A 26,913-nucleotide genomic window follows, 5' to 3' on the forward strand; every position below is an offset into this window, starting at 1 on the left:
CTACAGGTTTCTCTCTCTTCAACATAATAGGGACCGACTAAATGTGGGCAGACGGGTTGGAATCCATAAAGACTTAACAAGTTTATACTTAATGGCATCGATGCTCTTGTTCGGAACAACTTTCCTAATATCAACATCGATCAATGAAAGAGGGTGGTTTGGTTGAGATGACACCAGTGTCCCTATTAAAGCAACCATAGGTGAAGGCGACCATTAGAAATAAGAAATTTCTTTTAGGAATACTAAATGATCTAGTACACTCTGCCACTGGTGAGGTGGCAGTTGGGGCTGACGAAGGAAGGGGAGTACTCTCTTAGGCTTGCTACTATGTTCCGAGATGGGAAGGTTTTCCCTAGGAATATGTCAATGTTCATTCTGAGGTAAATAAGTTTCCGCTTTGGCACTAAAATGGACTTCTTTCGATTCACTACAATACCTAGATCGTGGCTTGGAGAAAAAAAAAAGGGGGGGGGGGGCGCTTTCGATTCCACCAATATCCGGCAATAATCCAAATACAGTATACTAAGAAACGAACGCCAATGGCATATGCCCTTGCTAATACCAGCGTAAAGATTCTACCGAAGACTTGTGGCGCTGGTGGGAGCCGAAAATAAAAAAAAACTTGACTTCAACTGGCAAACTTTGCTAGTCCAGATGAAGTGGAGGTACTTCCTGGAAGTAGGATGGATTAGGATCTGGTAATACAGTACAATCTTCCCTTGCTTTTCGCAGGTTTATTCTCTGCAACACAAAAAACCGTATAACCTATTAAATAAAAAAATTTGTGGGTTCACGATAATTACTCTCACAGCTCGACAATTTCAAACAGAGCGCTCTCCTTTACACTCGGCATCCTTCGCACAATTTCCTCTCCACACAGCATCTCTTGCTCCCTCGTCCTCAGTCTTGCATTCTCTCTCCTCACGTGTCAACCTCCATCTTCAGTCCTTTTTGAGCAGAATCACACTTTGATGTAAAAAAGTGATGCAGCTGTATAGTACATACTCCTGTACAGTATATATTACTGGGTAATATACTGTAGATGAGTGATCCCCTACAGTACTAAGCAAGACACGACGCATCATTAGTTGCATCATGCTTCATGATTGTGTAGAACTTCATTCAAAAGTGGTCTGTATAGTATACAATTAGCGAATCTTAACTATCCTTGTATACATATTGAACAGTACAGTAATACAATAATGTATAGTATTGTTTTTATCAACTATCCTGTACAGTACTGTACATAAATTTGTACTCTACAATATGTGAATATGGGCTATGTGTAAGTCGAGTTGTCAAACAGTGCGAGTCGTCCTGCAAACACTTACAATACAGTGTTACCTTAGCTAATTACATTGTACTGTTGTGATAGTACTGTACATAACAGTAATGTACACTACAGTATCCGTGAGGGTTATATTAGATAGGAACAACCATGTTTCCTTGTTATAAGTGTCCTGATGACTAGTGTTATGTACTATACTGCACCATAGCCTTACCATTTATAGTATATTGTGAATATGTGCATGTGCTGTAAACTTACTGAAATGTGTTCATTCATTAATATAATACTTCTACTATGATATAAACCAAGTAAAAAAATATTAGGCAGTACTTAAGTGTTTAATCAACTGCCTGTACACTGTGGGCAGTTAGTTGTTAGGTTAGGAGTTAACCAACCTTAGGGTAGCAAATATTCATGGATTCTTGCTTTTCTCTCTCTTACCTGACTTCAGCGAAGACTAGGGCCAATTGTATGCACTTTTGAGATAGATCGTCATCTTGAAGCCCAAAGGCGTGATCGCCTGCCACACTGTTGCTTTGGTCCCCATCTTGAACAAGGTTTGTAGCACAAGCTCGTTCCAAGCTAACAGGTCTACGACTGGTGTCCAGCCTCCAGATGCCTTTTCCACAAGAGAATGTCGACTGAAGGAGCCTGGGAAGCTGTCATCAACCTCTTGGAGACGACTGCCCTTCTCCAGCATAACCTGGACTTCTGCCCAAAGGGCTAATTCCTTTGCAGTCACTGGAGGTGGGATTGGGGGACCTAGAGCAGGTATCCAGATCAAAGGATGTCTCCCGTCCATCTCCACCTCCTACATTTGGGTTGCAGGCATCATCCCACTAGTTCATTCGCCGCTTCAGAATGGATGGAGCAGGGCGGGAGTCGCTTCTCTGAGCTGGCTTCTGAGCCTGGAGTTGGAATTGGGGTCATCAGGACTCTGTCTAGCTTTCCTCCACTTCTTGGTCTGCCTCATTTTCCTTTGCTGGAAATAGAACAGGACCCTTTAGCGAGGCATTTCCAACATTCAGAATCTCCCTTCAGTTGATCTATCGATGAAACTTGTTGGCCAAACCATCGTGTCTCTTCAGAACCAAGTTCGCCCGCTAGTATAAGCATCAGAAGAGGAAAGTCGTTCAGACGAAGGAACTCGTCCTCACTTGCAGTTTAAAGGTTTTAAGCTACTCATAAATGGCAGAGGCAAGGGACAATGACATTGCCCTAGAAGCACGACAATGCCCTAGCGACTGACCATATATGCATATAATCAGTGGCCAAGCAGACTATTCATCCAAGCTAGGGCCAAGGAAAGCCTCCCAACCTTAGCTCATAAGCACAGTAAGGTTACAGCCATTAAAGGATCCAACAAGTTTAATTGGGACTCAGACCCCCAGTCTAGCGATCACTAGTCAGTGACGTTACCAAATAGGGCACCACATGGGGGCGATTTTGAGGTGCCTGTGGAGTGCATGTGCGCGCTCAGGGGAGTCATTTGAAGAGGTGCGATCTCAGACTGTAGTTTAGAGACAACGGTGGATGACTTCGGGGGACTCAAGCCCAGCCAATGACGTCTCCTACAGGAGCAACATTCTCCAGCACAGTCTTCGCAGCAATCACCCACTCCAAGGAAGAAGGACCCTGAAGTACCAAGAAAGGCCAAAACAATCGTAAGCCATAGTACATCTTGAAAGATAAAGCCGCCTCCTCCATGGAGGAAACCCTCCTGTTTTGCTAGGGGTAAGGGGAAGGTCTCCTTGCTTCAAATTTTGCTCAAAACTTAAAAGGTCACCACCCTTACCAGACTGGGCTCTGGAGGAGACCAACAGAAGGCAATGTACCAGAGGTAAGAGGAAAAACTCAGGACTTCTACGACTAAGACCCAGAAGACGAAGGATATTTTTGGACGACTTAGTCCTCCTTCCATACGTTTCCCACAGGAAGTCACCTCTGCCTACTCTTATCACAGGGATAGGCTTCCCTACTAGTGTGTGTGCTGCATGCAGGGCACAAAAGGTAGGGATCAGTTTTACTGGAGCTCATGAAGATGACGGAGGTCTTGTCAATCACCCTGGGACACTTAGACATACAATAGACATCCCCACAGAAGATCCAAGGTCACTAGCAAGCAGAAAAAAATTAAGTTTGGCAATAGTCCAGCCAGTGGGAACAAACATCTGTCTTTTCTTAATGTCAATGTTCCAGGGTGGTGGTCTCACCTCTAATATTGGAGGGGCCTATTCAAAGAGGAAACACCAACTCCTTTCAGCCTACAGACCTGGCTCAAGACTAAGCAATAGCCTTTCAAAACCAATAAAGTATGTGTTTCCTTTTGGAAATAGAATAATTCAGCTATTCATGGGATATAAGGCTTTGAGAAGAGAAACTCTCCTAACCTATGTTTGTATCAAGATTTTCTAGATGTTTAAATATTAGCAGAATTATATATTTTAATTCTGCAAGTATTTCAAGGAACAAATTAATTTCTTCTAGTTCTTTATATGTTCCTCCCAGCCTGACAAGGGACTCAGCCGAACTCGGTTGAGTCCCTTGTCAGGCTGGGAGGAACGTAGAGAGGAGAGGTCCCCTTTTCCATTTCATTTGTTTGATGTTGGCTACCCCCCCAAAAATTGGGGGAAGGGCCTTGATATATGTATGTATGTAGTTCTTTATAAGAGACAAAGGTGGATTTATTCCTAGTATATGAACACACTATATCAATACTTTTTATGGCTTTTCTACTATCTCTACTTTCCTTTTAGTTTTCATTAACTGTTCTATTTTCGCTATTTTCCTTTAAAGTGTCCATTACTATAGCCTGCCAGTACTTATTAGTTGCTATAAAATCATCTCTGCTTCAAGAAAAGTAACAAAACGTCCTTCGTTTGAAATAGCACAATATTTTCAAAAACCCTAAGTACAGTACAATACAATGTTGTCCACAATTGATGACAGTTCATTTGGTTGATAAAGCCCATAAGTGATAGAGTAAACAATATTTTTAACATTTTGTATGCCACCAAGCACCAGACAAACTAACCAAGCTTGCTGTCCCTCAATCAGCAATGGAAAATTCTTAATTTTACACTTTTAATAATCTTTATCACAGATGTACGCTCACATCTATGGAAGTGTAAAATGTTCTTTAGTAAGAAAACATTTTTGTCAATTTACAACACCAAAAGAATTATGACAAGCTGCCAAATGTTTGAGCTTCTACCAAGCAAATTCAAAACAGTTCTATCTATTCCTTTTATCAATTCTTATTTTTTTTCTTATTTTAATAACTGTACAAAGAAAACAACAAATGCATTTTTTCATGACCTTAAGCTGCTGCTGAATAAAACCCTCCTCACCACTATATCTTCAACCTACACAAAATTTGCATAATCCTATTGCATTCAGAATGCAGACTTGCAGTAGTATACTATATCAAAAAGTTACTGGAGGTTCTGCAAAAATCAAACTGAAAATAAATATTGTATGCACCAAAAAAAAAAACTTTGAAACTTTGGGTTATAGAAATATATTACGCTGTAAATATTCATATGGCAATAAATAAGATGGTGTATGAAAAACGAGCAGCCTTATGAAAAGTATCCAACATCCCTGACCAACAAATCAACTACATTATGTTGCTGAAATCATACAGAAAAAGTAATGGCAATAGCAAAAATTATAAAGATAAAAGATTTCTGGGGAGAAAATATTGATAACAATACAATAACTCTGAACAGGTATGTATCACAAGCAAGCAACCTGAAAATCCTATCAATACCACAATGTTAACATTTCCCACTGAAATGACCAAATCGATAGTAAAACAGAAACTCATGAAATTAGGCAATCTAGAGATCGATAAACACAAAGTAGAGGGACTTTTAGAGTAGGTAGTACCAGTATGAATGATTGATTGTATTTATGATTTTAAGCTACATATATAGGGGTGGGGGGGGAGTCTGAGGCCATCCAGTAGCCCCAGTATAAAAGGAATACAGTCTGACTAAACAGATTTTTACATCCATAGAAAAAATGTAATATATGATTAATGGGAGTTGTGATGAATTGAAAAGTATTTGTAATATCCTACAACTAAAATTAAACTTTGGTTTGATTTTAAAACTCCTACTCCTCTTACTGGCTCTAAAATCATGAGCATGCAATGCAAATGGTTATGGGTTCTCATCCCTTCTAGGGCTGATCAAAGCTTTACTGGTGGACTTTAAATGAATCAAAAGTTACATTTGTTGTCTGTCCTTGTGCCTATTGTCCCTGCTTGTGCATCTCATCACTCCTACAGTACTTAGGTACATTACTACAAATCTAATGACAACTCTTATTTCAAATTAGAGGTAAAATAGATGCATTGAGAACAATACGAACTTTAAAATTCTGGTACTGTCACTGGCCCTGGCAGCAGAGTGGATGTCACTAAAAAGTAATGAATTTAAATTAAATTTCATTTATAATCACATAAATAATGTAATGCTGAGTTTATATTGAAATGAGGTTTGTTTTGCTAGCATTAAATATGAACAATATCCTCTAGCGATTCACTAATATGAACAGCCAACCTCTAGAAACTATAATTTCTTAAAGAGTCCATGATGTACTTAAAATAAAACACAATGAAAAGTTTCCTACGATACATAAACTCGACTAATAAAATTTCACTGGTCTCCCTCTTGTATGAATAATATACCTAAAAATATATTTTAACATTCCTTTAAAAATCCTGAATATTTACAAGGAATCAACATCATGGCTTCCTTAAATTGCACTAGAGTATTCTTACCCATTTTATTTCATATAAAATATTTTCAATCTAAAACTAATGTTATTCAAAAGTATAAATTCAATTCATACCTTGGTGAACGGGAGCGAGATCGTCGTGGAGAACGGGAACGAGATCGACCACCACGACCACCGTAACGCCTTGGTGAGCGCGACCTGAAATAACGTTAACTGTACAGTTATTCTATAATATAAAGGTTATAATTTGTTCCTGAATGTGAACACTTCCTGGAGACAGGAACACTCCCTAGGGGAGAACTTTACAATTACTAACAAAATTTTTTTAAACTTTGAAAATACTGTACTAATCTTTTTTTCCAAAAGTCCTGTGCCATGGAGAGTGACCGGCTGCACAGAATAAAATTAAAAAAGTAAAAAAAAAAAAAATAATAAAAAAAAGGCCACAAACTGTCCAGCCCTTTTCCCCAAACCACCTGGGTAAACACTCATGATCCTGTTAACGATTCTCTCAAGTGCTTTTAAAAAGACAAAAGTACAACAAATGATCCTTCTCTATAGGGTAGACAATCACTCCTCAAGGTGTAGTCCTTCATGAAAGGACTCATACCTATGCTTGACTGCTAATCACAAACAGACCATCTGTGATTATTGATCAAGTAGTCAAATACTGAGTAGTGTACCGTCACAGCTGAGCAGTAGTAATGATGATGTCGAAGCGCGATGATTGTAAGAAAGTGGAGCGAGCGTTGAAGGGTCATAAACCCAAGATGGTGGGTGGGGGGGCAGGCCTGATGGTGCGCAGGCAGCGGGCGGACGGGCGTTGGGCGGAGGGTAGTAGACGTAGACGAGCGGGGAGAAGAGGACACGTGAAGCGCTTTAAGGGCTGCCCGGGTGCCACGAGGTGCCGCGCCGCAGGAGGGTCGTCAGGCAACGTGAGGCGCACCACCACCGCTGCCAGGCTTCGGCTGAGCAGGGTCCAACATCTCATCCAACACTGGTATACATACACAGCTTCACCAATAGGATAATAATACCCCACATTATTCTTGACAATAACATTGGAAACATCATTATCGATGACAAAGCTTCTTGATATGTGGTGAAAGAGATACCAAGCTAATATACCAGTGCCAGATCAGGTGATGGTTGGCAGAAACCATGACAGTGCATGGTTACCACCTTCCCAAATACTCAATACTGGAAGCCTACAGAACATGATGGCTGATGCAGATGCTAGCAGTGGTGGTGGTGGTGGTGGTGGAAGTACTTGTGGTGGTAGTAGTAGTGGTGGTGGTGGTGGTGGTTGTGGTGGTGGTGGTGTGGTAGCAACAGTAGGAGGAGTAGATGGTGGTGGTGGAACAAGAAGTAATTTGGGCGAGATAGTCCTGTAATGGGCCACACACCACAATTAACAAAAATCTTCCAATAAAATTTTCTAGCTCAAGAGTTAATTGGATGACAATATAATCAATCAGATTTGAAAATTAGGTCAGAAAATGAAGTGCATTAAGACTTAAAAATGAGCGAAACAAAAATTCAAATCAAAGAGTTTCAAAACCTAAATGAAAAAAAAAATTACTTAATGCTCTACATGAATTGAGAGTAGGCTTAAAAAGATTGCTTATGCCACAAACATCACTTGGAGCATTCATCAACTTCCTGAACTTGCATTACCAACTTAATTTACCAGGTGTGATTTAAAGCCCAAGTCCAACCCCCCCCCAAGGACCCAAGCCCTCCACACATACAGGACAATATTCATTCATAACCCACAAACCTTATTCCAAGAGTCAGGATAACAGGGTTGGCATCCAAATTCGTTCTCTGTAATTTTTTATGCTGAGCTTATATGGTCTCAAACAAAATCATTCTATTAAATATATAATCATTACTAACAGCTGATTAAATTAAAAGTATATACAATAATTTTTATATTCACATTAACACAAACTAATAACAAAGCAAACAGTTACATCTAAAACTATTGCTAAACACATGGGACTTCTTTTCTGCCTCCTATGCACCTAGCCATTACCGTTTTTCACTTGTTACAGAGCCCCTAGTGACACCCCTAGAAGACAGCAAAACAACCTGACCTCACCTGGACCTTCGGCCACCACCACCACGTCTAGGAGGGGAATGGAAACGATCGCGTCGAGAACGACCTGTCGACATCTCTACTTTGACTCTCACACCACACATTCGCCTGGAAGAAAAACAGGATTTTAATAATGAAATTTATTTCCATACTCGCCTGATGTTCATATTACTGCTTCCCCAGAAGCAAGTTTAACCAACATTTACCAAGTACAATTTTAAATTTACTCATTTTCTTTCTGTTCAATAAACATAACTTTAGAAAATGGAGGAACAGACTAGTGTTAAGTTATAAGAGATGCGCATCGCGAGTCTTTTTGGCTCTTCAATTTTGAAGTTGAAATTTTTCATATCCTCTGGACACCATGATGCAATGGAGGATATATTTGAACATAAGGTGTGTTTAGAAATACGAAATTCTATCATAAAAATTTTCTATTTCTATGAACATTGCCTGATGTTAAAATCGCTAACTACCACTATTGGATGTGGGATGCCAGTAAAACTATTATTGATAATAGGGAAGAGATTAAGCAGCCCAATGAGCTAAGCCCCATTCCTAAAGAATAGGCCCGATGAAATTCAGGAGGTAAAAAAAAACTTACAATAAAGCTAATAAATAAAATAAAATAAATATATAGAAAATAGGATAAAAATAAATATAAAAATTTTTGGTCAATAGAAATTTAAATCTTGTTGATAAACCTGTTTCTTTAAAATGTTAAAAAATAAATTCCAAGTCCAATAAAATTTCCAAAAAAACTTTCCTACCAAAAGCTAAATCTCTATTATAAACTATACGGTCGCTTAGTTGTATGATTTAAAACCACTTCCAGAGATGAGCACATTAAAAAACTACATTCCTTCGACTGTACCAGCCACAGAAGATGGAACATTTCACTTGATGCATGTAAGTGAAGGCTTTCGCCCAGGGAACTGGATATGTCTCATGTTGTATCGCTCGAATAGCCTGTCTCTCTGAGGAGGTGCTGAATAACCTTTACTCGTGATGTGATAGATACCACCAAGTTGTGGAACCTCAGCAGGTTATACCACTGGGGGGAGCTCTCTCAGAACCTTCTCTGGTAAATGCAGAAGGTGTGGGGACCATTGTACTTATGACCATCTTTGAGTTATTTTGAGTCAGTTTTTGGATGCAAACCGTGTTTATCAATGTTCAGAGACACAAGAACGGAAAACCATAGACGTCGAGGCCGTCTCAAGGATGCTCGAGAGGGTCCTCGAGTTGTTACCGGTTCTGGCACTGGTGGGCATTAGACTGGCATTCTATTGTCAAGAAACCCTATAAAATGAGGAGCTTTGTCACTGCTTGGAGATGTAAAGACCATTCTGACCTGTACGACTTGTCCGCTATGACATTTCTCTTGCTGGGAATGAACTGGACTGAGGGGACTACTGGGTAGCAGATTGTCCATTAGTGCACAGAAACCTCTATCTGACCATCTCTGATGCTCTTACCGCCTCTCCTGTTGACATATGACACATGGTTGTACTATATTATTATTAATCAATGCAAGAGTGACTGAATAGAAGATATTGGAAGTGTTGACATGCTGAGTAGGCTGCTTTCAACAACAAAACATTGATGTGAGAAAACTTGTCCTCTGGTGACCATTGTCCTGAGATCAGATGGCCCATGAAATGACCTCGCCCACTCTTCAAGTGTCTGTAAACAGAATATCTGGAAAGGAACATTGCAAGGGAGAGCCTTGAATCAGATTCTCAACATCTGGCCAGCCAAGTAGATAGGGTTTGGCGACATGCTTGATTGGTACTTGGGTAAGGGAGTCTGTTGTAAGCGACCAGTATCTAGGCACCATTGTACCGATCATAGATAAAGAAGAGGCTGAGGAATAAGTTTCTTGAAATGATGTCAAGTGATCCAGCTGTTGCATTGTTGTGCTGGTAACGGACTGATAAAGGAAAGGCTGAAATACCTTCTTTAATCGGTTACCATGTCCACATCTATATATAACGGATTTTGAAGCAAAGCGAAGAATCTATTTTTGGGCGAGATAGGCATGTCGTCCTGATGGAAGGTTCCTTTAGGCAGCTTTCTAAGGGATATTTAGCTACAGTGATACTCCCAGAGAATTGACCATAGGTCTCCAGAATTCTAACTCCTGGCGCGAGTATCCTTAAAAATTTTCTTAAGGATATCGCATATCAGGGAACGTATTTCTTGATACAACACATGGCAATTTTCACCCCGAATAGAGTTCTCACTCTGAGGGGGAAGAGTGGCGAAATTGAAGGGGCGCCGTCATAAAGGTTACCCAGTGGATCCCCTTCCATACTACTTCAGGGCCCAATATGGCTACCCATTTCTTGTAGCAATTAAGCATGGTGGCTACAGGTAGAGCAGTTTTGGGTGGGGAGTGTTACGTACGTACACTCCTTTTCGAAGGAAAAGGAAGGTGGGTCCATCAGGACGACATGACCATCTCACCCAAAAATAGATTTTTCACTTTGCTTCAAAATCCGTTTTTTCGGCTCAAGCCATGTCGTCCTGATGGAAGCTTACCAGAGAATTACTTGAAAGTACTGTATCTGTGGGTTTGTATAAATGCCTCAACCTTGGGTCAGCTTCTATATGGTCATCCAGACCACATAAATATATGACGGTACCGTTAAACGTCATAGCCACTAAGCTTGGAACAATCTTGGGGATTCCTGCCCCCTGCAGGGAAATGTCATCCTCGACTATAGAAGCAACAAGGTTTGTGTATATAGGTTGGAAAAAATGTAATTATCTTTCAATAATTATGTTCACATGTATATGCACCTTCAAGTATATACTTTATTTTAGGAAAATGAGTAAAAATTGTCTAATTTTATTCAGCTACTTTGGGGCGAATAAGACGCATATACTCTTTCATCGTTTATTTGTATAGACAACATAAATGTAACAACGAATGTATTAAATTAGAATCAATTATTATACATCCAGCATTCAAAAAGTATACACAGTATATATTTATCACCTGAAAGGAAAGAAAGATATGTTAGCCGCTCAAAATCATTTGAAAAATTAAGATAATTTCACTGTAAATGTTGGATGAATTTCAACACTGCGTACAAGTGTACACATGGCACTGGTGTCATTGGTATGATTCTGCACCTATAAAGAACAGTCCTAGTGTCACCAGGGTGACACTCACTTAAAAGGTATTACACTGCAAGGTGTTAACACCTTTTCACCCAAACTGTAACAGTCCCAAACAGTTCACTGTTCATCGCAGCACTAGACGACAGGTTTCACAACACTACCTGCCGCCACCACAAAGTGTTTCAAATTGTGCACTTACTTCGCATAATGTTTATAGAAGACTAGAGGATTTCCCGCCAGTGTATGAGCGGAGTCTCTCAGTCCATATACTGAAAAAAGTTCAGCGAGGAAGCAATCTTTCTCGGATCATGACCTGCGGGTGTACTATCAGGATTCGCTCTGCGAGTGAAGTAGGTGAACTTCGCCCTCAGTCGTTTCAGGGATAAGTTTGATCCTGAGGTTTCGCCTTTGAAGAGCTGTCCTCCCTTGAAGTCTGAAGTTCTTCGAAGATAGACCTTTAGACACACTACTGGACATAGAGAGACATCTTCCTTCAGAGGGCAGATTTTCCAGGGCCCCCACGTTTTGGTGGGTAGCTCGTTTTTAGCGAGAAAGGTAGGATCAGGAAAGAGATTCAGTTCTCCCACTTTTTTCAACTAAATATGGACCTCGTCTCTTGATAGGGCTACTATTTCACTAACTCTAGCCCTGAGGCTATAGCGAACAAAAATATCACTTTTTGTGTTAGATCCTTTAGAGAGCAATCTTCTTTGTTCAAGTTCGAAGCATAGTGTAAGACTTTGTCCAGAGACCAGGAAATGGGCTTCGGAGGGGCTGCTGGTTCAAGTCTAGCGCATGCCTTCGGAATCTTGTTGAAGAATTCGTTCGACAGGTCCACCTGGAAGGTGTATAGAAGAGGTCTAGTCAAAGCTGACTTACACATACAGTAGTTGCTTGTGAAGGTGGATGAAGGAGGACAGGCTGAAGTCTATCGAGATTTCTGTCGGCTTTTTGGCTTTTACAAAAGCAACCCACTTCTTCCAAGACAATTCATATTGTCTTCTGGTTGACTTTGACTTGTATTCTTCTAGAAAGTCTATACTGTCTTTCGAGATCCCAAATCTTTACTTGACTGCTAAGGCGAGAAAATCATGAGATGAAGGTTTTGGGTTCTCTGTGATGAAGCGAAGACAGTTGACTTCTGAACCAATTTGGATAGAGCTGGGTTCGGTTCTATCACCAGAGGGAACCAATTGCTCTTGCGCCACTTGGGGGCCACTACTGCTGCAGTTCCCTTGAAGGATCTCAGCTTGTTGAGGACCTTCAGCAGGAGATTTTTAGGTGGGAACAGTAGATGTGGGTCCATCTGTTCCAATCGAGGGACGCCATGTCCGTCGGTCCTCGTATGGGGCTACGTATCGAGGTAGTTTCTTGTTGTCGCTCGTTGCGAAGAGGTCGATCTGCAGTTCTGGAATTTTTTCCAAGATGAAGGAGAATGAGTCTGCGTCTAAGGACCATTCTGACTATCGACTTTAGCCTGGATAGACCGTCCGCCGTCACATTGCGGAACCCTTGTAGGCGAACTGCCGATAAGTGCTATCTCTTCTTTCTTGCTAAACGAAAGATGACCAGCATCACGTGATAGATGTAGGGCGATCTCGAGCCTTCTCGGTTCAGACATCTCACTATCACTTTGCTGTCCAAGACCAGCCTGATATGGGCTGATCTGTGAGGGGATAGCTTCTTCGTTAGGAGGACTGCCATGGCCTCCAGAATGTTGATGTGAAAGGTCTTGAACAGGGATGACCAGGTTCCTTGAACTTTCCTTTGATAGGAGTGACCTCCCCATCCTTCCGTCGAGGCATCCATGTGGATGGACACCGATGAGGGAGGTGGTTGTAAGGGAATGATCCTTGCTAGGCTCTTGACCTTCGACCACGGCTTGAGAAGCGATGGTAGTAAGGTCGGTACCGATCTCTGTAGATCTCTTCGAGCGTTTGATGCGTATCTTCTCCAGACTCTTGATGCATCTTTCAGCTGTGCTCCAAGCACTGGGTCTGTTACTGCTGCAAACTGGAGAGAGCCCAGTACTCTTTCCTGTTGGCGTAAATGTTGGATTTCAGTAGTCTTTTGACAGACCCCGTGATCTCTCTCCTTTTCTTTGGAGGAATGGAGAGATGGTGTGACTGCAAGTTCCAATGGATTCCCAGCCATTGAAACTCCTGCGCTGTAGATAGGCGAGACTTCTTGATATTGATCTTGAATACCAGATGTTCCAGGAACTGGATCATTTTCTTGGATGCCTGTAGACAAGCAGTCTTGGATGCTGCCCACACCAGCCAATCGTCCAGGTATGCGGCTACCTGAACGCCATCTAGGCGTAGTTGTTGTACGACTGTGTCCGCATGTTTCGTGAAGATCCTAGGGGCTATGTTTAGTCCGAAGGGCATGGCTCTGAAGACTATACTTTGTCTTCTGTAACTTGAATCCTAGGTAGGAGGAGAAGGGGAGACTCGACTGACTGGAAGGTGCCAGTAAGCATCTGCCAGGTCTATTGAGACTGTGTACGCCCCTTTCCGTAACAGGGTCCTTATGTGTTGAAGGGTTAGCATCCTGAACTTCTTGTTCTAGATGAACTTGTCGAGTGGCGACAAGTCTAGAATAACTCTGAGTTTGTCCGAGTCCTTCTTGGGAACACAGAACAGCCTTCCCTGGAATTTGATCAACTTTGCTTTCCTTATAACCTTTTTGTTCAAGAGTTCTAAGGTATATTCTTCCAGTAACGGGGTGGAGTGCTGGAAGAACTGAGGAAATGAAGGTGGAGATTTGTTCCATTTCCATCCTAGTCCATTCTTGATTAGGCTGTGGGCCCAGGGATCAAAGGTCCAACAATCCTAAAAGTGGAGGAGTCTCCCTCCTACCTGGAGCATCTCATTGCTTGGATGGTCCTGATTGATTGAAAGTTTTCTGGCATCCTGACATCTAAGGTCATTGACGCCGATAGCATTTATTATATATGAAAAATAGAAGAGAATTCAATTAAAACCATAAAAGTTAAGAAGTCATTACAATAGTTAAATAGTTTTCAGAAGACCTGCTTCTGAAATAAATCTAAAAATTCCGCTCGCTTAGTAGGACACCTCATGTCCAAGAATCTTGGCAAGGTTGAACCTGCCATCCTCACCTCGAGCCTCAAACAGATATCTATTTCTTAAGTTAGTAAAATTAGGGCATTCGGTCAACAAAGGCCTCACTGTTAAAGGTACTAAACAGTCCTCGCAATACGGTTGGTGTTGGCCCTTCAGCAGAAACTTGTGTGTCAATCGTGTGTGACCAATACGGAGACGATAAAGAGTCGTCTCCCATTTTCTGGGTATCATGTTATACCTCCAAGGTGATATGATATTTGTTACTTCCCTCATTTTATTGCCATCTTGATTATCCCAGTGCTGTTACCATTTATTACAAACCAATTTCTTGATGTAAGGTAGGAAATCATTACAGGGAATGGGATACCTCCTTGGTAACAACTCAGATGCCACATTCTTCACCAGTAAATCTGCCTTCTCATTCCCAGACACACCTGCATGTGCTGGAACCCAACAAAATCGAACCGTTATACCTCTCTGTCCAATAATAAAAAGCCATTCTAAATTCTTTAAAACTAGAGGGTTACTAGAATTAAAAACTTCTAAAGCTTGAAGAACACTCCTTGCATCACTAAAAATGGTAAAATTACCCTCCTTTTCCAAAGCTATTTTCTCAATGGCAGTTAGTATGCCATACAGTTCGACAGTAAATATGGAAGCTGTTAGAGGAAGTGCACCTCTACAATTAAAATTATTACTATGTACTCCAAATCAAACGCCAGCATCAGATTTGGAGCCATCAGTATATATAAAAGTCGATTCCCTATGTTCTTCAACATGTTCCATAAAAAGACCTGGATTCTAAGTCAGTCATATTCTTCTTAACTCCAATAAAGTATTTACAAAAAGATATGTCAGGTAATTTCCATGGAGGCATTGATGATACCTTGAATGGAAGCACCTTAATTCCAATTATATCCAGATTGTTTAATAATAGTTTCACCCGAAACCCAAAAGGTTGAGGAGATTTTGGGTGCAACTCAAAGTATGTTGAGTGCCTTACAAGGCTTACAGTCTGAAAGGCTGAAGAATTAGGGAGTCTTTGCAATCTAAACCAATACCGAATAATAAAGGACATTCAGTAAAGGTCTAGAGGCAACTTCCCAGCATCAACAAGGAGACTTGTGATAGGTGAGGTTCTAAAGGCTCCTGTGGACAATCTAAAACTAGCATGATGTATAGAATCTAATATTTTTAACCGGCTTGGGGTGGCTGAGGAGTATATTTCGCATCCATAACTAATTTTGGAAAAAATCAAGGCCTTGTGTAATTTTAAAATTGTATTGCGGTCTGCCCCCATGATGTATGGGACAATACTTTTAAAAGATTCATAGCTTCAACACATTTAGCTTTTAATGCTTTTAAGTGAGAAACCCATATAAGCCTACAATCAAATATCAACCCTAAAAATTTGGTTTCCGATACACATGGGATCCGTTGACCTTTGATATATACATCCGGGTCTGGATGTACTCCCCGGATACGACAGAAATGGACAATTGTAGTTTTACTTGTCGAGAACTTAAATCCATTCATATCGGCCCAATGGATAATTTTATCAATAAAGAGTTGTATTTTTCTCTCAACTATTGCCATTCTAGCCCCAGCAAATGATATGGAGAAATCATCCACAAATAACGTTGCGAGAACATCCCGGGGAATGACTGAGGATATCCCATTAATTGCTAGTGTAAAAGGGTTACACTCAGCAAACTCCCCTGAGGAACTCCTCCTTCCTGGCATTTACTCTGTGATAGAGCTTCCCCAACTCTCACTTGCAAAACTATGTGAAAGAAATGACTGAATTAATAGTGGTAGCTCTCCTCTCAATCCAAACTCATGGATTCTTTTAAGTATACCATATCTCCATGTGGTATCATATGCCTTTTCAAGATAAAAAAAAGTGTCACATGGTGCTGTTTGGAAGCAAACGCTTCACAAATGGAGGACTCAGTCTTATCAGCACATCAGTCGTTGAGTGCATTTTTCTGAATCCACATTGAATGGGTGATAAAATACCCTTCTTTTCAAGGTACCACAACAGTCTTACATTGACCATCTCCATGATTTTGCACAAACAAGATGTTAATGCAATTGGCCTATAATTTGCTGCTAAAAACTTGTCCTTACCGGGTTTTAAAAAGGTTTAAATAATGGCTAGTTCCCAAACACTTGGATAACTATGATCATGCCATATTCTATTAAAAATGCTTAACATAAATAACTTTGTATTAAAAGGTACATGTTTAATCATTGCATATGGAATTCCATTGGGTCAAGGGGCTGTATCGTTACACATAGCAAGAGCATAATCAAATTCTCTTTCAGTAAAAGGAGAATTGTATGACTCTTGCTTTCTTGTTGCAAAGTTTAAAACTTTCTTTCCTTCAATGATCCTTTACTGGTGACCAGGAGCTGTTTCACACTTGCTGGATACATTTGAAAAATGGTCAGCCAGGGCATTGCTAACTTCGGTTGATCCAGTCATATACTGGTCATTTATCTTTTACACTGGTGGTGGGTTTGGGGTTAATTTGCCTGCTATCTTTTTGACTTTCGTCCACACAGATGATATTGGTGTTCTACTGTTAATGGGGGAAACAAATGACATCCAAGAATGGCGCCTAGCTTCTTTCATGGTACGACGGAACTATACTCTACATTTCTTGTATACGACTAAATTCTCCTTAGTATGGTGCATGCGCAATCGAGTTAAAGACTTTCTTGTGGCTCTGTGCAGGGCAGTTAGTTGTGATGACCACCAGGGGACTGGTCGTCGTCTAAATATCCCTGTTGTTTTGGGAATGGAATTCATTCCTGCTGTGTGAAGAGTTCCATTAAGTAAGTCTATGGCATCATCAACACTTTCAAACTGTTCAGCATTTCCTTCAATTTCACTTAACTCCCGAAATCTATTCCAGTCCACCTTATCAAGATTCCATCGAGGCGATCTCTGTAAAGGTGGACCATTGTTGTTTATAATGATTGGTGCATGATCACTAGTATGCAAATCATCTAATGTTCTCCAATTAAAATTGAGAAGACAGTTAGAGCTTGCAACTGATAGGTCAATGCAGGACAAGGTACCTGTCTGAACATGAAAATGTGTGGGCTCTCCTGTATTACGGAGCCCGACATCTTCATTCTCCAAAATTGATGATATAATATTACCTCTTGCGTTTGCCAAAACATCACCCCATAAAGGATGTCTACTATCAAGATCTCCTAGTAAGAGAAAAGGTTGTGGGAGTTGTTTAATCACCTCTACTATATTATCATATGAGATGTTATCATTTGGAGGCAAGTAAAGAGAACAGATTGCGTATTTTCTCCCTATATCAATCAGTACAACCACTGCCTGCAGAGGGGTACAGATAGACAAAGATATATGGGGAACATCTCGACGAATGTGCAGTATATAAGACTTCCCCCATGGCTCCCTGCTCGTTGATCATATGGTGTCCTATAGCTAACATACTCTCGAGGACGAGGAGTATTAGCATCAAGCTTGCTTTCTTGTAGACATACAGTTGTAGGGGAGTGCTCACGTATGAGGAGCTCGAGTTCTTCATATTTCGCCCTTAAACCCTGGCAATTCTATTGCAGAATGGAGGAAAAAGCTATGATTTATTTCTAGGAAGACACCTTAGATGAAGTCTTCACATTGGCAATATTTGATCTAACAATATTTCCCGGTGGTATCTCTAGAGGGGATCTTGATATACTGTAGTGGGTTTTGTGTTTCTCTTTTTCTTTGTGTCTTTTTTATCTAATTGTTGAGGAGGATGGTGGTCCTCAAATTGAATTTCTGATTGGTTCAATTTACCTTCTAGTTGATCAGAAACATCAGCAGACAAGATATCATATTTATTTGAAGTCGTGACTTTAATGTTTCTTATGGTACGAGGCGAGAGAGATGGAGGTCTCTCTTTTTCGATTAAAAGGTTGTGATCTGTCAGGTTTTTTCACCTTCCCAACTACAGGTTCACCAGGTAAATTAGTTTCAAGTGGAACCTCCATCAGATCGGGCAAGGACACGGCCTGAGAGAGGTTTGTATTATTGTTTAGAATCTGAGTAGTTGGCTTTTGAATAACTTTCAGATCTTTAAGTATCTGTTTTGATTTTTCTACAATTTCTGGACAGATTTTTTATGGGACTTTCAACCTCTTTAACTACTTTCATTTGTTTCTTCATATTAGAAGTTGAGATATAATTTTCGTCTGTGTGGTTTGGCACGTTTTTCTTTATAACCATTGAAAAAGGTTGCCCTGGTCTTACCTGCTTTTCAAGAGCTCTTTTACGAGCCTCTTTAAAAGTAACCCTTTCCATGGTCCTAGTGGCCTGAATTTCTTTTTCAAAAATAAACTTAATGCAGCTTTTAGATGTAGCTGGGAGTGCTTCCCCACATGTAGGCAATTAGGATTTTCTCTGCATACTCCATGACTACTTTTTCCACAGTTGGTACAAACAGCTGGCTTATTATTTACTTTTTCCTTGCATTTCTGGCTTAAATGGCCATACATTTGGCAATGATAACATCGCAATGGTGAAGGGATATAAGGTTTCACCTTCAAAGATAGCCAACCAGCCTTAATAACATTTGGTAATCTACATTGATCAAATGTTTCTCATTCTGACTTACTTTAACTACTCCTTGACTTTTCAGTTCATCCTCAATATCCAGCAATTCTGGAGCATATATCACACCTCTACTCTCGTTGAAAGTAGAGTACAAAATGCATTTTACACAATGACCATCCAATGTTGTAAGCTTTTTTAGCCTTCCACTTTGTAATGGGGATAGTGTCTCTATCAAGAGACTTCCATTTCCTTGGGGGTAGAATTTTTGGCTGCCCTCCACAAAGTAAGTATTGCCCTGTTAGCTTTGAAAACATTTAAACGCTCCTTTCTTCCGTTTTCAAATTCCAAGATAAAAATTTTTTCATAATTCACTACTTCATAGTGACAGGTAATACTTCTACTTTTCTATATCTTTGTGTACTATCATCATTTTTCACACACACTCTTCTTCTCTAGTGTTTTCTTATCATTATTTCAAATACGCATATAAGGTTCCAACATTACTATGTTAGAACCAGAATTGGAGCTGTCTGTACTGAGGTCCAAGATTGTATTTTCCAGGTCGTCAACAGAGGGGTGGGTTTTTTTGTTATGAGCAAGCCGGGTTATCTACCTCTTATCGGAGGATGTCAGTCCACCTATCCCATGTGGCCCAACACGAGAAGAGGCTTCAGTGGGGACCAGTCCTCTATTAGAGAGGGGCTGCCTCTCTTTAGGTGGGCGTACACTGGTCAGTGGGGGTAGTTAGCCCCTTCCACCGTTGACTCCAAGGCCTGGCGTCACCCATTACCCGCAAATATGGGTGACTTAAAACCGGATCACTGGAGCCCGACTCTTTAACAGACTTGGTCTGCACCCACTGGGGTCTGCAAGAGGGTGATGGCGTCTAAATTGGCACAGGTTGAGATGGAATGCCGTCCATCCCACACAGTGCCAAATCCAAAGCAGCATCCAAAGTATAATTGAACATGCCAAAGTCGTCAACAATATCGAGCCCAAAATGGGAGAAAAAAGAAATAACCAAAAGTAAAAGAGAGAGTGCTAACTGATTTTGTTGGATTGACAGCTGGGCACAGAGGTCCAGTGGGAAGTAGTTCCCACTATTCATCAGAGCCCAGCTGCTAATCTCTAAGGCCCCCATCCTCGTCAAGGCTTCAGCATCTGGGGGGTGGATGGTCCTGAGGGTTTGCCACCATGAACACGTCCTCCTCTGCCTCGTGAGGGGTTTCTTGAGGAGCCCCGTCTAGATCCTCTTCCTTTCGGGCGAAAGGTAGTGGTGTGCCTCTCAAAACCTGGGTTGAAGGCTGGTGACTGGGCTACCAGCTGTTGAGGCACCACTTGGAAGGTGGTTTGTGGTTGAGCGACCACTAGGGGCATCATGGTCATGGTGACCGTGGGATGGTGTTGTACAGGCCGAGAAGGTAGTCTTGGCTTCTTGGTCTTCCTCTTAGGTTGGGGACCAGCATCAGGGGAAGATTTCCTCTTTGAAGAAATGCCCCACTTTTGGAGAAGATTTCTATTCTCCCTGGCAGCTTTCTCGACTACTTCTTGGACCACTTCCTTTGGGAAGAGGTCCTTGCCCCAGATACAGGAAGTAATCAGCTTCCTAGGTTCTTGTTTGACCATTGCATTGGCAAACACAAACTCCCTACTGGCAGTTCTGGCCTTCACGGAAGCGTATAAGTCCTTGACTAGGGTGGCCATGTGCATCTTGGCCAGGACTGTGTACATATCTGGGGTACTGGAGGGAAAGAGAAGCGGCTAGCCTCTCCCTTGTCTCCTGTTCTCTTCGCAGGAAAAAGTTCGATAGCTTCGGGAGGTTCTCGCTCCCTTGTCTCCTGTTCTCTTCGCAGGAAAAAGTTCGATAGCTTCGGGAGGTTCTCGCTGAACTGCTGTCCTGCGATGTCCCCATCGAGTTTCGAGACTGAGAAGGTTAGGTGGACCTACTTCCATTCCTTCTCATCTGTAGGGCATGGTTTGCCTGCATCAATAGCCTTTAGCACACTTTGAAGAGCTTTTGACGAGATGGGGAAAGCTCTTGAAGAAAGAGCAAGAAAAGTAGGGTGTTTCTTGCTAAGTGCTGAAACTCTCGAGTTAGTATACCCTGCCTTCTTTAGGCTACTCGTCAAGAGAGCCTGTGCCTTGTCGTGGTCGAAGACCATGACCTCCTTAGGTTCCATCTCTTCTTTAGACTCTGGCTCACTCTTCAGCCGGATGAAACACTTCAGTAAGCCACAAAGTGTGGCCAAAATTCGATGTCGTCTAGGTGGACGGCTCCCATCTTCTTCGAAATGTAGAGTTTACCGTTGGTAATTGGCATGAACTCTGCATACCTCCAGGGATTGGTTTCGGACCAAGGTGGCAGGTCCTTCACTCTGGATTGCTTGTAAGACCCGCGGGAAGTGACGATCCAAGTCGCTTCACGGAACTCCATCATTTCCTTCTTCACATCTACGTTTTCTTTACGTAGAGCGTCCATTAGCAATGTAAAGTGGGCCATAACCGCTTGACCCAGCGAGTCTAATGGAGGGGTAGGAGCCGAAGACGTAGACAGTGCCGGCTGGAATGCCGACACAAGCAGAGAGGGGCCCTCCGCTTCTGTCGAGTCGAGATCCTCGTCTCCTCCGGGTGGTAGGGCCACCTCTTCTTCAGGATCCTCTTGAAGGAGATCCTTTTCCGTGTACGTGGACACTTCAGACATCCTCTCCCAGTGTATGTCCATGCCTTGCATAGCTTCGTTGATGTCGGCCTCAACTGCGATCTAGAGGCAGGGAGGCCCAGGTCGTGCCTGGGGTACGACGGCATCACCTGTTGCCTTCGGGAACAGCATGTTTCTCATCATGTCATTGGGAAGGTACGGTCCCGGAGAGTTCTTCTGGAACCCTCGTACCCATTTCCGAAGCTTTTCCCTGACTTGGGATCCCCGAAACCCTCGATCATCAAGGCCCGAGCAGACGTTGCAGTCCTTGGGGTCCCAGTACCTCAAGGTTTCGGTTGCGACTGAGCAGGCGGCATGAGACATGCACATAGTGTGACCACAAAACTTCCTACTCTTGTGGTTACAGTACATCACCTCGCATTTCACCTTGGTCTCCTCCTGTAAAGAAAGGAATAAATGCATAAAATGGTATTACCATTACCATTATAGCTTAGGATAGTAAGCTAGAAAGAAAATAGGAAAGATACATACATGTGCCTCCTGTCCAGCCAATTGCTGTGACCTCCCTCAATATTAATATTTAGAATTTCCTTATTTAAGGAAAACTAGAGTGGAAGGGCTCTAATCTCTAGAGTTAAATTTAGTGTATACTAGCACTAACCCTTCCATAAAGGAATATTAATATTGTGAGGTAAAAATTATATTTTCATAATAAATTTTTGAATATACTTACCCACTGGTTATATAATGGCTAAAGTCCCTGACGCCTCGGCAGGAAATTCAAAATCTCGCGCGGCTTAGCGCAGATATGCCAGGTGTACCACAGCGCCCTCGCGGTACTACAGGTAGAACTATACTCAACCAATTCAGATTTTCCATGCACCATGGTCTCTAGAGGGGAGGAGGGTGGGTCTAAAACTTATATAACCAGCGGGTAAGTATTCAAAAATTTATTTTATTATGAAAATATAATTTTTAAATATAAAACTTACCCGATGATTATATAATGGCTGATTGACACCCATTGGTGGCGGGTCAGAGACAGCTGCATAACTGGAAATTCACTTAAGAGTTACATAAACAACTTAAGCGGTTCTCACCTGATAAGGAAGCTGACAGCAATGCTCTGCCTCATTTTGTCTGCTATCCTTAGGAGATCCAGTGATCCACTCGGGGCTGATGATCTCTAGGAGCTGTCAAACGGTACAACCACCTATAACATGACAAGACCTCAACTAATACCCTTGTTCCGGGCGCTCTCTAGGAACAAAATGACCATCTGACTAGGTCAAAAATTGCGGAAGATTGCCGACCAATCTTCATGTACAATCATAAACAAAACGAAAAAATATATATATAACAGTTCCAAGAGAAGAACAGGGGTACTAGGAATTTAAGGAAATGTAGTGGAGGATGTTTCACCTACTTCTGCACTCGTTACGAGTGATCCAAAAACGTAGACGTCTTCATAAAGAGACTGGATACGGTAAAAGTAATGCAAGGCGAATACAGGATTACCCCTTCACAAGGTTGTATACGCGATGCTTTGCAGAGAACAGTTTACTTTAAAAGTTACAGAAGTTTCTACAGCTCAACTTCGTGAGTCTTTACTCTTTCGACATCTTATGATCTGTCACCCAACCGTGTGAAAGAACCTTTGTAATTAAAGTCTATACGAGATGATAGAGCGTTTTAGACATAGATAGCGCAGGCTTCTTGATCGTGCACCCAAGAGTCATGAATAGACTTAACTTCTTTGTTCCTGTCCCGATAAAACTTCATTGTTTTAATCGGGCAAAAAACTCTTCTCAGCCCATCACAAACCAAATTCAAGAGGATAGTGATCCCGAAAGATTTAGGCTATGAATGAGAAGGATGTTTATTAATGACCAAGAATCCAGGTTGCAAGGTACCTATGGCTTAACCATTGTGAAGTCCATGTTCTTGCTAAAAGAGTGAACTTCACTGACTCTCAACTATGGTAGACTTACTCAGAAAGTCTCCTAAGTTAGGCCATAAAAAGAAACCAAGTGTAAAGGCTCGGATCTTTCACTACCGCGAAACTCCAGAAACGACCACAAAATTTCAGGCTGGCGCATCTTGCCGACGCTTCCAAGTCATCTCAAATGATCCGAGAAGATCTATAAGGTCTCTCTCTGATAGATCCAATCTTCTGCGTCTGAAGACAGCTGCCCGCATACTCCTGTACCCTTTGATGGTCGAGGAGGAAAAAATGTGTTTTCTTCTAAGGTCTAAGAAGAAATAGGCCACTTGTGTTAGAGTTACCAAATGAAGAGCCGGCTTTACCTCTACACCACTCCATAAAACACCCTAATTGGGTTGGAAAACCTTGAGGCAAATGTCCTTTGTACAAGCGATAGCCTCAGCTGTCTCCTTCGAACAACCCTCTAGATCTTAGGGGTTTTCCGAAATACTGAAGGCAGCTAGACCTAAAGCTTGATGGTTTAAAATAAAGCGTTCGTGATCCTGACACGGGGAAAAGGACTAATGACGTGCTTCCAGCATGCACCCAGCATGAGTCCAGTATGGTTCCAGTATGCTGCCTACACTCAACATGTCGTGAGAGAGAATCAGGATCTAGAACCGCCTCCCAAAACGAGTCCATATCGGTCGCAAGAAACCGATATTAAAGCTAGGCTTGATGAAAAGAATCATCAACAACGTGAACCTCATGCTGTGAGATTAAGACCTGATCGTGTGTAATCAGCGAGTGTTCAACAAACTTGAAGCCAAAGCTTGACACGGGGGAGCGTTAGCTGCGAGGCCAGAGAGACGCAAAGGAGAGACAATAGTCTGTTTATACTGTTGTGAGAAAGAAGACTTGACTGTATGCGTCTAGCATACGACCATAATGTCGCATGTGCTTGCATTGCCGTAAGGTGTCAGCGTGCTGTATGCGTTCACCTTGTCGTGTGGATACAGCGGTGTGTGTGTGTCCCGCTTGTTGTAAATCTACAGCGTGCTGCGTGGAGGCGACAGCATAGCGTCCGGTCATTGACGGAAAGACGTAACTGTTTGTCGAGAGTTGTCCGCGTGTAGCATGCGTCCGCACCAGTGATAGTCACGCGTCCCGCAGACCGCCAAAATGGGACAACTTGTTGAAAGGGTCAACTTTGACTGTCAGCGTCCAACTTATGACCAGACTGGCGTCTGCGTCAGTGACTGCGTGAGGGAGAGACCAGAGCTTGCGTCTGTGTCTGCGTGACGTCTGCCGTAAGAGAGAGACCAGATTGCTACAAGCACCCGCTCTAACGCTTCTCGTAACACGGGCATATCTCTGCGAGGAAGCGTTACTAAGCATAGGAGAACTATGCCTTCTGACACTAATCGGAAAACCACTTCTTTGATCTATCTATAGTAGTCCTTTGACTCTTTTAGGAGAAAATTTTCTCCACCCCGAGAATCGTAAACGCTAAACAAAGATGAAACAGACCTCTTTTAGCTCAGACCAAATCTACACTCGCGGGGTAGCGAGTGCGCCAACTCAAGCGTGGGCGAAGGCCGGAAGAGAACACCAACCGCAGTCCTGTGAGCGACATGGGAGTCCCTATGACATTTCAAGTGCGCCTTGTGCGCGAACTGAACGCATCCAATGCTGTGAGATACCGTCAACAGTAGTCGCTAGACCTCAGAAGAAAGTAATAGACAATTCCCCAAACTGGGGAAGGAGAAGAAGAGTGAACAGAAGCAAACTGAGCACCTTTTCCCCCGAAGAACTGGGGGAGGAGAAGAAGTGTGAACGGAAGCAAACTGAGCACCTTTTCCCCCCGAAGAACTGTGTGTCTTACACGATTCTGGTGCCGACACGTCGCCTTCTTCCGAAAAGAAAAAACTTCCGGCGAACATCAGTTACTGCAGGATAAGTTATTAGAAAACAAACGACTCTTGAAAGGTCTTGGACATATTGATTGGTGACTACCAAGTCTAGGTTTTGCGTCCTTCGACGAGGACAAAGTCTTTCCTCCCTGAAAGTGCGTCAGATTCCAGAGGAAGAGCTAGGATTGTATGTGACTTGTCTGACTTCCGCTTCTCTAGCGGAGGAAAAAACACAACCGATTGCTTCCTGTTTAAGCATCACAACATGCCTGCTGTGAGGGTAAGTTCTGTTCGTGTGCATACATGACTAGGAACTTCCGAGTCTGGTAGACAGGAAAAACGTAGAACGTCATTCTCGTCAGGGAACTGCGTTCTAATACGCAGAAAAAAGTTACAAGATCCATGATACCATAGCGATGACGAACTGATCACTTCAAGACATTCCAACTTCACTCTTTTCAAGATACTATGTCACATGGTTGTGATGTCATAGTTCGACAATTGTAGGCGAAGAAAAGAGCATTACTTCATCATTCCAAAGTGGAGGGGGAACGTCTTGGACTGCATCAACAGTATTGCTCGGGGGAACAAACGTTTAATGCACAAGGTCCGCGAAGTACCTCAGCCTACCGACCTTCCTTCTCCCAGGGGTTGGAACATAAGGAAGAGGTATAGGGCTAGGGGCAAGGTGAAAACGAACAAACACCTCCTCCAGAGCACTGCGCTATGTTTGCGAGTAACTAACAAGAGCGGTTTAAAACATAATACATTAAATCATAAAAGATCTGCCCGTGGTGGGAGATATACTTTTACGTTCTATTCTCATAGAGGCCTTATTGCCCTTCCTGCTGTTGCCCTTCTCTACAGTAAGGTTCGTTATTTTTCTGAAAATGATTTAATGTTAATTTATTTATTTTCCTATTAATTTACTGACCCATCGTTCCCTAAAGGAGCCCTTTGGGTTAAAGGATCTTGCTTTCCCAAGTAGGGTTGTAGCTTGGCTAGTAATAAAAATAAAATAAAATAAATAGACACCATCAACTCAACTAGCGAAAACTCTGAAGTCGGAACGAGGAGCAGCAGGTAAAAAATATAAGGGAAACTCTTCAGAAAAATTCTCACGAGTTTCTGACAGTTATTCCCTTCCTCTTCTGATCTCTATCCTAGGAAGAGACGTCTTGATTTATAGGAATCCACTCCTTAAGATTCTGAATTCAGACCTCAATGCTTAGAGGTGGTAGCCTACCACTGTATACTACCACCAATGGTAGGCCTATACACGGTTAAGAATTATTATTTACTATTTCATTGTTACAATTTTATTATTCCACTTCAGATTTATAATGGCTAAAAAAAAAATTATGATGATGATTCATTTTTGAAATTAGGTTTTACTGTATTAACTTGTAAAGGGAAGAGAAACCAGTGTGTTTTGTGCTCTGAGGTGTTGGCATCTACTTCTCTAAAGCCCAGCAAGTTAAA

General features: G+C 41.9%; 1 protein-coding gene across 6 annotated transcripts in view; it reads right to left on the reverse strand.

The window, feature by feature from the left end:
• The window catches only part of LOC137654612 (RNA-binding protein 1-like), a 130,412-nt gene that overhangs the window by 46,923 nt on the left and 56,576 nt on the right, over positions 1-26,913 (reverse strand). For 2 of the 6 annotated variants that reach the window (XR_011046663.1, XR_011046664.1), the window contains 4 exons: positions 8,139-8,243; positions 6,718-7,422; positions 6,149-6,232; positions 5,666-5,713 (listed from right to left, as the gene is read on the reverse strand). Coding sequence is in view for 4 of the 6 variants with exons in the window: in XM_068388405.1 (XP_068244506.1) it covers positions 5,666-5,713; positions 6,149-6,232; positions 8,139-8,243 (237 nt within the window). In the remaining 2 variants the exon portion in view is untranslated. Of the gene's footprint in view, positions 1-5,665; positions 5,714-6,148; positions 6,233-6,717; positions 7,423-8,138; positions 8,244-26,913 lie in introns of those variants that run through there. The other 4 variants (XM_068388405.1, XM_068388404.1, XM_068388407.1 and 1 more) reach the window with 2 other exon arrangements.

Source organism: Palaemon carinicauda, chromosome 15 (assembly GCF_036898095.1).
Source record: "Palaemon carinicauda isolate YSFRI2023 chromosome 15, ASM3689809v2, whole genome shotgun sequence".
NCBI classification, from domain to species: Eukaryota; Metazoa; Arthropoda; class Malacostraca; order Decapoda; family Palaemonidae; genus Palaemon; species Palaemon carinicauda.